This window comes from Dromiciops gliroides, chromosome 3 (assembly GCF_019393635.1).
Source record: "Dromiciops gliroides isolate mDroGli1 chromosome 3, mDroGli1.pri, whole genome shotgun sequence".
Lineage (NCBI taxonomy): Eukaryota > Metazoa > Chordata > Mammalia > Microbiotheria > Microbiotheriidae > Dromiciops > Dromiciops gliroides.
Window position 1 is genome coordinate 668,514,508 of NC_057863.1, and position 16,716 is coordinate 668,531,223.

General features: G+C 60.3%; 1 protein-coding gene across 5 annotated transcripts; it reads right to left on the reverse strand.

The window, feature by feature from the left end:
• Positions 1-425: 425 nt before the first annotated feature.
• Positions 426-14,334, reverse strand: ZNF446 (zinc finger protein 446). 5 transcript variants are annotated; one of them, XM_043996024.1, is made up of 9 exons: positions 14,198-14,240; positions 12,981-13,076; positions 11,906-12,472; positions 11,280-11,717; positions 10,624-10,813; positions 10,077-10,168; positions 4,877-4,955; positions 1,732-1,851; positions 426-1,403 (listed from the first exon to the last, which is right to left on the reverse strand). In XM_043996024.1, the coding sequence occupies exons 3-9, from the start codon at positions 11,996-11,998 to the stop codon at positions 649-651; spliced, it is 1,767 nt and encodes a 588-aa protein (XP_043851959.1). In that variant the 5' UTR covers positions 11,999-12,472; positions 12,981-13,076; positions 14,198-14,240; the 3' UTR covers positions 426-648. The 5 variants fall into 5 exon arrangements, with proteins under 5 accessions (XP_043851959.1, XP_043851958.1, XP_043851960.1 ...); XM_043996023.1 differs by having other exon boundaries at positions 4,877-4,961; XM_043996025.1 differs by lacking the exon at positions 11,906-12,472 and having other exon boundaries at positions 4,877-4,961; positions 14,198-14,334.
• Between the last annotated feature and the right edge of the window lie 2,382 nt (positions 14,335-16,716).

Below are 16,716 nucleotides of genomic sequence, written 5' to 3' on the forward strand. Positions count from 1 at the left end.
AGCTGAGGGAGACAGACACACAGGACAGGCCTTTGAGAACACTCAGCTGAGCTGGGATCTTCTCTTTCTTCTTCAACCCTTAACAAGTCTGTGTTTGGTGACATTTGATACCCAGAGAAAACAGGCATTCCCAAATGACTGTCCCAGTGAAGCCAGACCATGCATGGGAGCCACGTGGAGCTGAGGAACCTTGGCCCAGGTGTGGGGGGCTATGGTGCTGGGCCTATCTCCGCCCCCTCCTTTGTCTTCCTGGGCTGGTATCCACTGCAGGCTCCCTCAGCCATCTCAGCTAAACCACGGGGCTCATTCATTTAGACAACCCCTGACAGTGGTCCTCACTCCCATCCCTGCCGTGGGCTTGTGATTCTGCAAACAGGAAGCTTGGGGAGGGGGCCAGGAGGAAGACAAGAGAAATCAGATACAGGTTTCAAGAGGTGCTAATAGAGTTTATTGCCTAGACTAGTGTCTCTGGATGGGGGCAGGGTTCGGTGAGGTCTGGGAAGGGACGGCAGGCCCCCTCCTCCCCTAGGGCACTATGGCTGAGGAAGGTCAAAGGACCCCTCCAGTTGCCCTGCCCTGAGTGGCCAGTTCAGAGATCTGGGCTCGGCCCTCCAAGGAGCCCCAGAGCCCTGGGCAGGAGGGTCCTGCCTACAGAGCGTCCCTCCTGTGGGCCTTCTTGTGGATGACCAGCTGGGACTTCCAGTCGAAGCTCTCCCCACACTCCACGCAGGTGTGCTGCTTCTCGCCCAGGTGGGCCTTCTTGTGGATGACCAGCTGGGACTTCCAGTTGAAGCACTTCCCGCACTCTTGGCACTGGTAGCTCTTCTCGCCCGTGTGGCTCCGGCGGTGATTGCGCAGAGTGGCCAGCTCCCGGAAGCCTTTCCCACACTCGCTGCAGCGGTAGGGCTTCTCTCCGGGCCCCGCCCGGGCCTTGGCCCTGGGGTCCCGGGGCTCCGTCGGTTCCTCGAGCTCACCGGCGGCCGGGCCCGTGTGGGATCTCTGGTGAATGACGAACACAGACTTCCAGTCAAAGCCTTTGCCACACTCGTCACAGACGTAGGGCTTCGCCCTGGCGGCCGGAAGGGCGTTCAGCGGGCCCTGCGCAAAGCAGCCGCGGTCCCTCTCCATCCACGGGGAGGCCTGATCGGCGGGAGCCGGCGGAGCCACGCCCCCAGAGAGGAGGCCTCCGCGGGCGGCGCGGCCCGGAGGGCCTCCCCAGGCCACCGAGGGGGCCTTTCTCTTCCTTCCAGGGCTTCCTGGCTCCGCCGAAGTCGAAAGCCCTCTCCCGGGAGCCGGACGCGGCCCATCTCCCTGGGGTGGTCGGGATGGGGGCTGCCGAGAGGCCTGGGGCCTGGCGGCGTCCCTGGAAAGGTCTTCTTCCTTGTGGTTCTGCCTCCTGCCTCCTAGAGAGAGAGAGAGGCTTTAGGGACCGGCACAGGGGCCGGGGCCGGGCGCAGTCTTTGCTCACTGGCGGCCTGTGGGGGAATGGACGGTCCTAGCCCGGTCCCCGACAAAAGGGAAGTGGGGATGGAGGCAGCGAAGCGCAAGCCCTAGGAAGGTGACAACTGAACTGCCCCCACGGCCTCCAGGAGAGTCAGGAAACCAGCCGGGTTCTTCCCCGCAGAGGCTGGGGGTGGGGCCGGGGAGCGGGGTGGGGCGGGGCTACAGAGGAGAAGGGGGCAGCCCAGTGCCGCGGGGCTCCGGGCTCCGAACCCTTTCTCAGGTGCCCACCTGGCGGACAGATGCCTCTGGGCCGCGCCTTGTCCTCAGCTGCTGCGCACGGACTGGGTCCCCAGGGCTCCTCCCCATGCTCCATCAGGGCCTTGGCGTCTGGTTTGGGGGCGGGCATTCCTGCCACAGAGAGCGGCCACGGGAATGAATGACCATTAACGGTGAGCGACCTTGGCCGCCAAGTGGGCACAGCTAGTCGGAAAGGGCTTGGACCCAGGGCTTCCAGAGTCCAAGGCTGGGCCTCAGCTGCCCCAGAGGCCATGGGCTCGGGACTACAGCTGCCCGAGCCTCCTCTTCGCCAACGTGCCCTGCCCGTGGGCCTGCTGCCTGCTGCCCCAGCTCCCCCTCCGCTCCAGCTCTGGGGGAGGGGCAAGGATCAGAACCCAATCAGTGTCCGAGGAGCGCCGGCATCTTGGGGCCCCTGTGGTGGAGAGTCTGGGGCTTCCTTCCAGCCCTGGAGTCACAAGCGGTGACGCCACCGGGCGAACAAGAGGACCCACTAGAGCCTGGTCTGACCCACTGAGGGAGACCGGCTGGAGGAAGGGGCTGAAGGCCTGAGGAGAGCCAGCTGGGAGGGAGGGGAAAGGTCCCCAGGCTCTAGGAAATAGGGGGTGGGGCCAAGACACCCAGAGCAGGCCCTGGGATGGGGATAGTGCGGCCCAAGCCCGGAGAGGGTGATGAGAAAGGGAGCCGAAGGCACAACCTGGGAGCGTGGGGGTGGGAAAGGTCAGGGGTGCCTGAGACCCTGCCTCCTGTTTTACAGAAAAATGGAGGCCAAGCACTGTGAGCTCCCTCGTCTGCCCTCCTATCCCTCAGGAGCCTTCTGCCGCCGCCCCCCCCCCTCCATGATGAAGTGGCCTGACTCCTGCCCAAGGCTGACCTGCTCAAGTGATCCCCTTCCATCCCGTCTCCTCTGACAGATTGCCCCTCTCTGTCACCTCCTCTCTCACTTCTCTTCAGTCTCCCCCTCTCCCGGCTCCTTCCCTGTGCCTACAAGCCTGAGTCTCCCTAGATTCCAGGCATTCTCTCTGGCCAGCCATCCCCCAGACCTGGCATTCTGTCCCTCCTCATCTCCACCCCCTGATCTCCCTGGCATGATCCCGGGTAAGTGCTTCATAAATGTGGTCTGGAATTCCTGAGCTCTGGGATGGTGTGAGGGAGGCCCAGAACCGGGAGTCGTGGTTATTGGGTGGCGGGGCTGAGGCAGGGGTCAGGCAGCCGCCAGGTTACAGATGCACACTCGGATAAACGGAACATTTAGGGGGCATTCAGTGCTCAGGAGACAGGAAGGCCTGAGTTTGAATCTGGCCTCAGCCACTCTCTAGCTGTTGTGTGGGGGACCCTGGGCAAATCGTTGAGCCTCTGCCTGCCTCAGTTCCCTCAATTGTAAACTATGTTAAATAACAGCACCTGCCTCCCAGGGGTGAAATGACATACTTCACAATAATGTTTGCAGGGCATTTAGCACAGTGCCTGGCACACAGTAAGTGTATAATAAATGCTGATTTCCCTCTGTTATTAAGTGTCCCTTAGGTGCCAGGCACTGGCCGAGTCCCTGCTCTCCAGGAGCTCACAACAATCCAACAGTTATACACAAACCAGCTATAGACAAGCCGAGGGAAGGCTTGTGCTGCCATGAGGGGAGATGGGAAAGGCTTTGGACGAATCCAGGGAGGTCAGGGGGTGGAGATGAGGAACAGCCGATAAAACACAGGGGTGGCATTTGGCCACCCCGGAGAAGGGGTGCAGAGTGGGAAGCAGAAGAGACAAAGGAAGTTTAGGAGGGGAGAGGGAGGGCATGGTGGCTGTGAGGCACATTTTGTGCAAAAGTGGGGAGGTGGCAGATGGAACAGCCGATAAAACACAGGGGTGGGTGATTCAGAGGGCTAAGAGCCAGACCCCTGCCAGGCTGAGAGGTGACTGGGAGCCAGTGATGAGTGAGGTTCAGAGCCAGGAGTTAAAAGGTCAGCTGGGCAGCTGTGTGGATGAATGGACTGCGGAATGACCCCAACGAGAACACGGACCTAGAGGTTGAGAAAAGATTCCCGGGGCACGCAGGCCACTGACAGGGCAAACGCTTCCAAGAGGGCTCGGAGGCGAGGGAAAGGTCTGGACCCGGACTGGAGGGGTCTCCCAGTAAGGGCCAGAGACTGAGGGAGGAGCGTGAGCCGGACGCTAGTTACATGGCGGGAGGGATGAGAAAAGGAAGTATTTAAAAACCGAACCCCCGGCGGGGGGCGGGGGGGGGTGTGTTTGGGCGGCGTCTTCACTTTAACACAGATTTTTGAAAAACAAGTTTAAAGAAACCAGTTCCTGCCCACTCTCCCGGAGCTGGTCCTCAAGCAGGGGCCTCCCGGGCCTCGCCGGGAAGGAGGTGAGGCACAGAGCGCCCCGGTGGGGTTCTGTGGCAGCAAAGGGCGGATGGTGCTATGCTGACCCCACACTGCAGACCCTCACAGCCCCTCAGAAAGAGCCGGCTAACCCTGGCCAGGGGCGGGGCGGGGCAGGAGTCCCTGAGTCACCCCCACCCCATCGCATCTTCGGTGTTGGGGGCCACGTGGCCTTGCCGAAGGACCTCCTGGAAGGGGGAGACTGGCCCTACCCCCCACTCACTCTCAGAGCCCATCTCCACGCGATGGTGGCTCTCCCGGCAAGCCAAGGATGGTCCCTGGCAAAGGGGGCGGGGGCTCCACGATCTCCCAGAGACTTGCCCTCCAGGACAGCAGGGCGCGAGCACGCCACAACACAGACGAGCCCCGCCCCTGCACTGGGAGAGGGCGTCCCCACATCCCAGGGATGCACTAAGTGACCCATCAAAGTGCTACAGAGAAGACAACTGAGGTCTGGGGAAGCCCCTAGCCTCCTCCTGGCTCGGCATTCGAGGCTATCCAGGCTTTCCCCCCCACCCCCGCACAGAGGCTCCTGACACTGCATGTGTGGTTCCAGGTCTGAGAATCCTGAGACCCGAGTTCTAGCTCGCTCTCCCCGAACATGCTGCAGCTCTCTCCCTTGGCCCTGTCACACGGGGTCTGCCCAAGGTCTTTACTTCTGACCTCGCTTTGTGTCCCTCCGGCCGATCTGCTCCCACCCTTCGCAGCCCCCAGCCCACCCGCCCACACCCAGCCCAAACGAGACCAGTCCTTACCCAGGGAGACCACGCTGCCGTATTTCTCTAGCATGACGTCCCAGTAGAGCTCTCTCTGGGAGGCATCCAACAGACCCCACTGCTCCTGCGGAAACATCCCTAGATCAGAGGCTGCCTTGGCCCAGGGGTCTGGGGGAGGGGTGCAGAATGGAGCAGGAAGGACCCCCCCCCCCCGCAAGTGCAGTGCCTGGAAGATGGCAGCCGTGGCCGTGGGATTCTGAATGAAGTACACGAGATCTGTGGCCAGCGACAGAGGACTCTGGCTCCAGTTCTAAAACCCCACCACGGAAGACAGGTTCCATTTCAAGAGCTCCTCCGTCAAATGAATGTCCTGTCTGCGCTGAGAATGCAGGGAATGAGGAACACAGGCAGAGAGGATCGTGGGACACTCCCTCTAGAGCAGGAAGGGCCCTCAGAGCCCAGCAACTTGAAGCCCCTGCTGTTAAACAGCAAGAGACCCAGGCCTAGGGAAGTGGGGGGGCCTTCCCAAGGGGACAAAGACGATATCGGAGCCCATATTCTCTTGCTCCTCTACCAAGTCACATTTGGATAACCATTCACCCACACAAGCCCTTATTAGACATCTACCATTCGGCGGCCATGGGACTTTACTGACTTATCTACATCACACTCCTAGCAGGGCTGTCCTGTGTCCTCTGCTCTCCTCCAGGGGACCTCACCAGCTCCCAGGGGTTCTGTCATCATTATCATTACACTGACATTTTTCAGGCTCTCGCTCGCGAGCACACACACACCCACACACACACCCACATCCCATTTCTGTGGAAGGCACTGCCAGCCTCCCAGTCTCCCCAGTTCAGCAATATCCCATCATCCCACGGATGCTCCGGTATCTCTGGCATCCAACCCCTTCTCTCCACTCCCACAGTGACCCCCTTAGCCAAGCCCTCATCACCTCCTGCCTAGATGACTGCAGCACTTTCTCCCCACTGCTGCGATCCCACCCTGTGACTCCCCTCTTCAGCCAAGGCCAATGGCTCCCTCTGGTTAGCGTTGCTCCAACTTACCTTTCTGGCTTCGTTGGATACTGCTCCCCCTCTTGCACCACACACTCCACTTGCCAACCAACCAACAAACACACATTTTTAGACGAAGCCCTCCATACAAAGAATGAACGGATTCTTACTCAGTAGCTCATATTCTAATGGTGGAGCTGAGAATGCATGCATAGAGTGAAGCAAGCAAAGTGAACCCAAGGTGGGAAGCAGTGTGGGAGGGATGAGGGGATGAGGAGGAGGGAAGGTTAGAAAGGCCTCATGCTTGGAGGGAAGGACTAGGGGGCAGAAGGCAGGAGGGAGGGCACTGCCAGTGCGGGGTTGGCCACCCGGAGGACCGGGAGGACGTGACACTATTTTGGACCAGCTGAGAGCTGGAGATGTCTCTAGGGCATCCAGCTGGAAATGCATGCTAGGCAATGAGTGGCGGCAGCCTGCCGCTCAGGAAAGTGACTGGGGCTGGATGTGTGAGCCGGGGGAGTCCTGGAGCTCACAGGAACTGTCGAGAACAGCCAGCTCTGAACTTGGGCCTCATGACTTCAGTGACAGGGGAGCTGCCTTCCATCCCCCCACTTCAAGGTACGGGGGTCCGCTCCCTGTCAGCCGCACTCCCTTCCCTTCTTCCTCATCGTCCAGCCCCATGGCATCTCCCCTCTCGCCCTCTGCCAACGCTTCCCCGCCGGGTCTCTGCGTTTCTTCTTCATAGACAACCACCCTGAAGCCCGACCTCTTCTCCAGTCATGGGCTGCTCCAAGGCCCGCGTGCTGTCCTCAGCCATCTGTCCACACAGACCCCTGAGCGGAGGGGCTCCTGCTCCTCCCATGGGCTGCCCATCCAAAAGCCAGGCCCTCTCTCTTTCGGTGACTGAGTGCCTCCCAAAGCCCCTCCCTCCTGATCTCCTTACTTTCCAAAGGGAAACTCACAAACCCTGTGCCTTCCAGATTTTCTGGCCAGACCCATCCCCGAGTTTCCATCCGTAGCCCCAGCAGGGGGTGGCTCCAGACTGGGTGACCCAGGCTCAGACGTTCCCACGAGGACAGGCCTCAGAGCCTTCCCTCCCCCTCACAGACATCAGCTCGGCCCAGACCTGACGAGGCTTGTGACTGCCTGGCATCGCCTGCTCAGCCTCTTCCCCCACAGCCCGCTGCCTCCCCTATTGCCTTTTCTCTTGAGGAATCTCGCCTGTCTGGCCAGAGGATCTAGCCAGACAAGCTGGGGGCTGGGGGTGGCTGCAAGAAGGCCTGAGGTGGGAGGAGACGTAGCCTGAGGGGTGTGCGAGAGCAAGAGGAAGCGGACAATGGTGAGCGAGCACTGCCTTTGGAGGTAGGAGAGACCTGAATTCCAATGATGTCCCAGATGTGGGGAGCCTCCCGGGGCTCCACCAGCTGGTCTGCTGGACATCTGGACTTCAGGGCCCCAGACAGACCGACACAGACTCCTCCCACCTAACTCTCTCTCCCCACCACTCAGAATCTGAGGAGCTCCAAGGAAACTGAGGCACAGTGAATCCAAAGGACTTATCCAATCCCTTAACCTTCTCAGACTGAGGCAGGATCTGAACCAGCCTTCCCGATCCAAGCCCATGGACTCCTCCCATCCCACTAACCCCGCCCCTTCCAGGCTAAGTCAGGGGCCTCTTCCAGGCATCCTCTGCCTAGGAGTCACACCCCCCCCCCCCCCGCCCCAGTCAATGCTCAGAACATCCCCAAAGCTGCCAGATGCCAGGAGTCGCCTCCAGCCACTCTCAGTGACCTCCAGGGAAACCGAGAGACCAAGGGAAAGAGCTGGGGTGAGGGTGGGGCAGGGCTCTGAAGCGCCCTGGCCATTTGAGGCACATTGCTGGTGTGGGCAGGCCAGAGCCCCAAGGTCTTGGGGCCCCCAGGCCTGTCCCTGGGCCAACAGCACCAACGGGACGGCGACCGTCATGTCAGAGGCAGGGCTTAGCAGGACCCATGCTCTCTGTCCACCAGGTCACACAGGCTCTCGGTCTTGCATGAGAAGATGACGAAACAGGGACCCGCTTAAAGCTTTCCTCCTTGTGCCAGGGGTTTAGGGCCTGGCCAGAGCCTTTCAGACGCTCTTCTCCAAATGGGACAAGATGTCTGCTTGGGTCTTTGTCATCTTCTGGCACTTAGCAAGACCTGGCTGCCTCCCCAGCTTTTCTGGCAGCTCCCCACCCCCCGCTCTCCTGGGCAGCCCCCTCCCACCTTCCTGGGCAGCCCCCCAGCTTTTCTGGCAGCACCCCCCCACATCTTCACTCTCCAGCTTCTCCCCCTTCCTGCATTGCTCCTCAGAGGTCGGTGCTGGTCACACCCACCAGCCCTGCCCAGGACACACCCCTTCCCTCCTCAGTGAGCCCAGTACCAGCTCACAGCCTTTCCCTCCTCCCCAAATCCCCCCTCCCACCAAGGGACTTTAGCAGCCACATGACTCTCCCTCAGACCCCCAAACCTCTGCATTCCTCAGCCTGCTCACCTCCACTGACCTCAGCCACACACAAGGTTGGTCACACCCTGGATCTTGCTGTCACCCACAAACATAGCACCTCCAGTTCCTCACCTCCGTGGTCTAAATCCCGAAGTCCCCTTATCCCACCCTAATCTATTGGCGTCCCCCCCTCCCTCTGGCTCCCCTCACATAACTCCTCTTCATCCTCACTGTGACCCCTGACCCCTTGACCCCTCAGTCCCTTCCCAGCCCCTCCCTCCTCTTCCCCTCATCCAGACCCCTTGGGGAACCACTTCATCTCTACACTGTCCTCCTCTTGTGAATCCCTCGACCTCTCATCACATCCCCAATCATGACCCCCAAGCCTGAGGCCTAGGTCACTCCCGCCATCTGTCACCTTTACACATCCACACATGATGGTGAATGAAGATGAAGAAAATCACCTTGTGGTGGGTCCACCACAAGTTTATGGGACACCACCCCACCGGGCCCTCCCTGCTGCCTGGCAATCCTCCTCTCCCTCCCTCATCAGATCACTCTCCTGCCCTCCCCAAGGCTTTTTTTTTGGGTGAATCAATTGGGTTTAAGTGACTTGCTCAGGGTCACACAGCTAGTAAGTGTCAAGTGTCTGAGGTCAGATATGAACTCAGGTCCTCCTGACTCCAGGACTGGTGCTTTATCCACTGCACCACCTAGCTGCCCCCCTTCCCAAGGCTCTTACACACCTCCCCACTCCTTCCTCAAACCTACCTGCTGACCAGTTCTTCATCTCCAAAGGCCTTCCATATATCTCCAACCAGATGTCCAATAGATTTTAAATTCAACATGTCCAAAACAGAACTCACGATCTTTGACCTGTGCCCACCCCCTTCTACCGCCCTGTCACTGTAGAGGGCACCCCCACTCTCCCAGTCCCTCAGTTTCCCAGACTGGAAGTCACCCTGGGCTCCTCACTCTCTGTTGCCCCCAGATCCAAGGCCTGTTGATGTCACCTCCAAAACACCCCCTTCTCTATTCTGACCCAGACCCCGTGATGGCACAGGCCTGGACTATGGCCTGCCTGCCTTGAGTCTCCCACCCTGATCCATTCTCCACGCAGCCACCAGAGTTATGTCCCTAAAGCCCAGGTCTGACCACATCACCTCCCCTCCTCCATAACCTCCAGGGGCTCCCATGGCTTCCAGGAGCAGCCCCCCTCCCTGCCCCCAACAAAGCCCTCCATCTCCGGGCTCTGGGTGTCATCTCTGGCCACCTCCTCAGCCTCCTTCCAGTCCCACCTCAAATCACGGCCTAGCCAGGCCGGGTGAGCGGCAGACTGACAGGGTGGCAAACCAAGGCACCGGCTGTGGTGGTATGCCAGCTCAGACGTGGCAAAGGAGGGTCTGGGTGAGTCCATGGGCAGTGGTCTGGGGGCAACGGGCGACTGGGGGGGACATGCCTCCCCTTCCCCTCTTGTCCATGCATGGCTCCTCCCCAGCTCAGAAAGGGCCCGACTTTCACTGGGCCAAGGGTCTCAGGGCTGTCCAAAGGCCTCAGTGACCAAGGAAGGCCAGGAGCAATGGGTGGGGGGGGGTAATCTGGAGTCAAGATTCAGAGAAGAGTATAAAGGAGGAGAGGAGAGGAGGGAGGGGAGGGGAGGAAGGAAGAGGAAGGGGAGAGGGAAGGGGAAGGCGAGGGGAGAACAAGAGAGGAAGAGGAAAGCTGTGCCCAGGACCATGCCCAGGAGCAGGGCTCACCTGGCATCCTGAGGGCAGGAAAGGGGCTGACGTCTCTGGGTGGTGGCCATTCCCCTCCGGAGGGTGAGTGGGGATGTGGGGAGTAGGTGGGGCTAGGGAGCAGACAGAGATTTCAGGTCAGCTTCCTGTATGCCCCCGCCCCCACCCCCACCCGGGCACCTCCCAGCTCCAGTGGGCAGGCAGGGGTTTGCCCCCACACAGCAGGATGTGAGCAGGCGGGGCTCGGCCCACCTGGTCCACCCTCTCCCACGGGCCTGGCCCAGGAAGAAAAGAGCCCCAATTTGAATCCTGCCAGGCTGCCTGGCCTGGCCCTGGGGGCCCTGCAGCTCTGGGCCTCTGCAGTCCTAGCCCTCATCCTGGTCCTGCCTCAGTAGCCCTGAGTGCCCCTCCCTCCCTCGCTTCCTCCTCTCTCTCTGTCTCTGTCTCTCTGACCTCTGTCGCTCCCCCCCCCCCACAAGGGTCCCCCAGGGGCAGCTTTCTGGTCACTCCTTTGCCGAGCCTTTGCCCCTGCACTGTCTCCTCTCCCAGTGGCCCCTCTGTCACCCACCCGTCTCCTGAGGTCCATTGGGCTCTTCCTTGACATCCTGGCCCGCCTCTTCTTGGGTGTCCGGCTGAGGCCTCAGCAGGGGCTCCTCCTCCTTCTGGCCTTTGCCCTGAAGGTTCCTGGCTCCTGGCTGGATGCCCCGGGGCTCGATCCTGGCAGAAAGCCCTTCCTGTCTCAGAATGTGACCCATGATCTGAGGGAAATGGAAGATGGACTGAGCCAGGACTTGGCGTGGTAGGGCCCTCCTGTGGGCCAATGGCCTCAGAGGTCCTAGGACCGAGCTTGGCCCAGGTGCGGTACTGCTAAAGGGGTCAGCCTGGGGGCAACCTGGGAGCCTGCCCATGTCCCCCTGCCTCCCACCAGGCAAAGGGAGCAACACTGGGAGAGAAAAGGGGCCTAGGGTTTGTTCTGGGGCAGAGAGCCCCCAAGAGAAAAGACAGGGCAGTGCCCGACACACATTTAGGGCACTGAGAGGGGACGTAGGGCCCTGCTGGCTCTGCCTTTCCCCCAGCCTCAGCTGGTGTCCTTGTCCTCACCTATGGCTGTAGCCTCTGCAGCTCCCCTCAGCCTCTCTTCACCCCCAGCCTCACCCACCGCCTCATCTGCCCCCCCCCAGCTTCACCTGCCCCCCACCTTACCTGCCCCACCCCCAGCCTCACCCACTGCATCAGCCGCGCGGGGCTCCTCTGCAGGCCTTCCACTAGGGCCACCACCTCATCAGGGCTCTGAGGCCCCTGGGTGCGCACCCAGGTCTGGATCTCCATGGGCAGGATGCTCAGGAATTGCTCCAGCACCAGCAGCTCCAAGATGTGCTCTTTGGGGCTGACCTCTGGCCGGAGCCAGAGGACACAGAGCTCCCGAAGTCGGCTCAGGGCCTCCCGGGGCCCGGCTGCCTCCTGGTAGCGGAACCTCCGGAATCGCTGGCGTGAGGCCTCAGTGGGGTCAGGGTCGCCCTGCGGGGGGCAGGCCTGGCCCCAGGCCGCCTCCTCCTCCACCTGCTGGAGGCCCAGGGGGGCTGGCATCGTCAGGCTCTCCGGGGGCTCCGCTCGGCAGGGGCCCCTGAGCGTCAGGGCTCTGGGCTCTCTCTCTGGAGGACGCTGAAGGGGAAACCAAAAGAGAACAGAAGGGAGGAAGCTAAGGGGGCTTCCCCAAGGCTCCCTGCTTCAGGTGGGCTGCATCCCCCTGCAGGATCCCCCCAGACTCTATTTCAGGGGCTACACGACCAGTGGCGGCTGCGTGGGTGCCCTGATCCCAAGTCCCTCCTTGGTCCTCAAGATGCCCTCACCTCGCACTGGGTTCTCAGAGAAGACTGGAGGCTGGGGCTTGCCTGAGTGCACCTCGTGCCAGGGTCTGGGGCTGCAGGTGGCAGCCCCTTCATCTGCTTTGTGCAAGAGGGGCAGGGGGGAGATGAGCGTGTGGCCAATCGAAGGGCTTCCCATATATACCAAGACCCCAGGGGGTCACAGTGGGAGCAGAAAGGGAAGGAGCGATAGGGCAGGTGACTGAGGTGGGGGGTGAAGAAGGCCAGGTGCCCTTCCCGAGGCTGGACGTCTTCACGGAGCCCCGGAGGACGCTGGTGACAAGAGAGGAGGCCAAGCCACAGATGCGGCTGGCTCCCTGCAGGAGAGCTCTGGACAATGGCTGGAGGAGCAGCAGGGCTATTAAGGATGGGACTGGGGTGTTGGCAGGCAGTTCGGGTGAGGGGAGGGCTCAGGATGGAGGACACAAGGCCAGGGCCAGGTCTGGAGCTGGACCTCAGGGGCTGGCCTCAAAGGGACAGGAGCAGGGAGGAGACAGGACCACCAGGGAAGAGAGGGTTGCCCTGGAGGGAAGGGGAGCACTGTCCAAGGTCCTGAAGGAGCAAGACATGGAGGAAGATGACATCAAGGGGATGGAAGGGGGAGCCTGGAAAGGAGGGAGGGTTCTGAGATGGGGCTGAGCAGCCTAGCCTGACAGGAGTGTGGGGGACTGTGGGGTCGAGGAGAGCCTGAAGGTGGGGGTGACTGACTAGAGGAAGCCAGAAGAGCCATCCCCACCAAGGTGACCCCAACCCCCCGCTCCTCTCCCAGCTACATCGCCAACCTTCAGGCTTTCTGTCCAGCCATGCTGGATGAAGGCACAGCCTGGGCACAGTCAGGGGAGGGAGGAGGAAGGAAAGGGGGAGGGGACAAGAACCGATTAAGCCCCTGCTCCGTGCCAAGCATGATCTGGGGTGGGGGGGAACGTCTCTGCATAGATGCCCCACAGCCTCCATCCCCTTCCCCACAAAAAGCCCATCCCTCCCTACCCCCAGTCTCTCTGCCCAAACAGAAGCTGGAGGGCAGTGAGTGCAAGGGCCACCATCTCTTGGAAGAACTCACCAGGTTCTTATGGGCAGGAGCCTGCGGGAGGCCTCTGGGGGGGGCTCCCAGAGACATGGAGTCCACCACAAGCAGCTCGGCGGCCTCGGTTTCCTCCTGTGTCAGACAAAGAGGCGGTGCTGCAGTGAGGTCCAGGGAGAAAGGGGAGGATCCCCCAGGCCTGTCTGAGCCCCACCTTCTGGCCCCCGAGTTGTGGCGATGGGCACCTGCCAGTCTGTGAGGGCAGGGCCTCCCCAGGGGGCCCCAGCGGGATGATAGGTCTGTGTCCCCAACTTGGTGCCCCTCAGGGGACAGGAGGGTCCGAGTCCTGGCCCCCAAGCCAGCCCCTCTCCCAGGCCCTTCCCCTACTCAGCTCCTCTGTTTCTCCTCAAGCTGGGCCCCTGTGAGCACCAAGGGCTGTACAGAGTGGGGTTCTGGGGCTCAGGACTCCTGCCCCCCACTCCTTCTCCCGCTCCCCTGCCTCAGTTTCCTCTTCTGTCAGATGCTCCTCAGCCCGAGTCCACCTGAGCTCCAAGGGCAGGGGACAGGGTGGGGCTCGGGGCTCCTCCCTCTCTTGCCCTCCGTGCCTCAGTTTCCCCTTCTGTCAGATGCCCTACAGCCTATATCCACGTGTGCTCCCTGAGCAGAACAGGGACTCCCAAGGTCCCCCCTCCCCGGGGCTATTCTTCATCTTCCTCTTCCCCCTTCCACACTCACTTCTCTTACCCCGCCCTCCCGTGCCTCAGTTTCCCCCTCTGTCAGACGCCGCAGAACGTGTCAGTGTATGGTCTCTGGAGTCTCCCACGGACTCTATGGTCCCACCCCCCACCCCCACTCCGCTCTTCCTCCTCCTCCCCCCCGCCCATTCCTGTCCTCACTCACCTCCCTCCACACCAGCGCCCAGCCTACACTTCCCGAAAGGCGAACGAGGCTGCGCGCGCACCCTGCTCCTCCCGTGCCTGCGCAGACTGAGATGCCGCCATTCCCAGGGCTGCTTACAAACTACGCTTCCCAGAAGGTACCGCACTACAGCACCCCCCCCCCTCCCCGCTTCGCTCCTGCGCAGCCGCTGTTTGCCCCAGGCCTCAGAGGAAGCGTCCGGCTGCCGATATCCCTCAGGGGGCCGGGCAGGGGGCATGGGCCACAAGGGCACCGGCCAGGCCGGAGGGCAGCTGCCTGCTCACGCCAACCGCCCCCTGGGGAACCAAGAGGCTGCCGCTCTCACAGTCCGAACTCACCAGATGCCTCCGGCCTTGATGGAGCGAGCTCCCACTGCGCACGCGCACACGCGGAATCGCGGGGAGTCTCTCTTGTCCGAGGGGTGGGCGGGATACACGCGCTCTATCAGCCAATTAGAGCCCGATCTTCTCCCCCTATGGCAGCCTAGGCCCCGGCCAGCTCCATAGAAACCGTCAGCGCGTCCACCCCGCCCACGGTGTCGCCATGACTACGGCACGAGCGTCCCCAGCGTTGCTTTCTGGGAAATGGTGTTGCTGAGAAAGAATGAAGCCTCCGCCCGCGCGCTTGGCTTACATCCTGCGCCTGCGCCCTGCTCCCTACACGGTCCGATCTGCCGAGGGCGTCAAACTGCATCCAGTCGCTCTGCCGAGGGCTGATGGCCCCCTCACCCAACCTCCCTTCTCCGAGCCTTAGTTTATTTATCCGTGCAATGGGGCCGACGGTCTGGTGTCCTTCCTTCCCGGTGCACCTCCAGCACTGCCTTTAGATGGATGAGGCCACCGTCGGGGTGGGGAGGATGCCTCCCAGTCTCTGGCGAGGTGCCTCCCACCTGCAAACCTCTGGACCTTCTCCATTCTACGCCCAGACCCCTCGCTCCTTTGGCAAGCCTTCAGTGCCTGATGCAGACCAAAGCCAAGAAGGCCCTGGCCTCAGGGAGCATGCATTCTGTTGGGGAAACCCAGAGCCTCGGCTCAGGTGGTGCAATGCGGAGAGGTAGGATCCAGCTTCAGGCATTTCCTCATCTGTAATGTGGGCATGACCACAGCACCCGCCCCCCAGGATCGCGGGCACAGCATTGGGCAAGGGGAGCAGAGAAAGAGAAGGGCCCGCCCCCCTCCAGAGGGCTTCCTGGAGGAGGGAGCCAAACTTCAGGTATGAGCCCCTGGGCAGTGAGCTACACTCCTGGAGAGCACAGGCCTAAGAGGCCCGGGCCAGGCTGGGCTGGGGAGGCCCCTCCAGCACCCCTGAAGGGCATCTCACTGCCCTAATTTAGAGGGTTCGTCGAAGCCTACGGTCTGGGCCCTCCTGGGTTGGAAGTAGGAGACTGAAAACCCTTCCCTAGCCCTCCTGCCCCTTCCCAGCCAAGCTCCTCAAAAAGCCCAGGTGCCTTCACTTGCTTTGCTCTCACTGTCTTCTTTTAACTTCCTATCATCTGGTTCCCAGGCCCCATTCCTCTCCAGAGTGACCAGTGACCACTTCCTGGCCAAATCCAATGGTCTTTTCTCAGTCCTCCGCCTCTTGGACCTCTCTGCAGCCTTGGACCCTGTTGCTCATCCTGTCCTCCTTGGTCCCCTCTTCTTGCTACTCCCTTCTTTCCCCTGGTTCTCTCCCTACGTCTGATCATTACTTCTCCATCTCCTGGGCTGGCACCTCCTTCAAATCATGTCCCTTAGGGCTCTGTCCTGGGCCTTTTTCTCCCTCTATTCTACTTCATTTGGTGAATGCATCAGCTCCAATGGATTTAATGACCACCTCTGTGTTATTGTTCTTTGTTTGTTTGGGTTTTTTGGCAGGCCAATGAGGGTTAAGTGACTTGCCCAAGGTCACACAGCTAGTAAGTGTCAAGTGTCAGAAGCCAGATTTGAACTCAGGTCCTCCTGAATTCAGGGCCGGTGCTTTATCCACTGTGCCATCTAGCTGCCCCTCACTTCTGTGTTAATGATTCTCAAATCTACCTTTCCTGCCCACCTTCAGCCTCTCATCTCCTGCCTTTCAGACATCTTGAACTCGATGTCCAGTATAGAGCTTAAACTCAACATGTCCTAAAATGAACTCATTATCTTTCCCCCTAAACCGTCACCCATATCCCACCTTCCCTGTTATTGTGGAGGGCACCATCCACCTGAGCTCTCAGGCTCCCAACCCAAGTTCTTCTGGACTCTTCACTCTCACCCCCCAGATCCAAAATGGTGCCAAAACCTGTGAATTTTACCTGTGCAACATCTCTCATTGCCAATGAAACATCTGGTGAATTTGACATTCTCAGCATCTCTGGTCCATTTCACCTCTGCAGCATCTCTGATCCATTTCACATCTGCTACATCTCCAATTCATTTCAGCTTTACAGCATCCCTGGTCTATTTCACCTCTGCAACATCTCTCCAATATGCAACCTTCCCTTTTCTGACACTGCCTCCACCCTAGAGTAGGCCCTCACTACCTCACACATGGATTCATGCAATAATAGCCTGCTGAGGTGTGGGGGGGGGCAATCCATTCTCCATGTGGGGTGGGAGACAGGTTATAGAGGAAAGGAAATAAGCATTTATTAATTACCTACTAGGGGCAGCTAGATGGCGCAGTGGATAAAGCACTGGCCCTGCATTCAGGAGGACCTGAGTTCAAATCCGGCATCAGACACTTGATACTTACTAGCTGTGTGACCCAGGGCAAGTCACTTAACCCCAATTGCCTCACCAAAAATAAATAAATAAAATTAATAATTACCTACTATGTACCATCACTATGCTAAGCACTTTACAAATATCTTATTTGATTCTCATGACTTTGTGAGGTA

What these genes read in the sequence shown, in the direction of transcription:
- ZNF446 (XM_043996023.1), bottom strand. Translation starts at nt 11,998, where the DNA reads ATGAAGGGGCTGCCACCTGCAGCCCCAGACCCTGGCACGAGGTGCACT. An exon ending in CGGCAGCGTGGTCTCCCTGG is followed by an intron (nt 1,852 to 4,876) that starts GTAAGGACTGGT and finishes TCTCTGTGGCAG; the next exon opens with GAATGCCCGCCCCCAAACCA. An exon ending in CAGAGGCATCTGTCCGCCAG is followed by an intron (nt 1,404 to 1,731) that starts GTGGGCACCTGA and finishes CTCTCTCTCTAG; the next exon opens with GAGGCAGGAGGCAGAACCAC.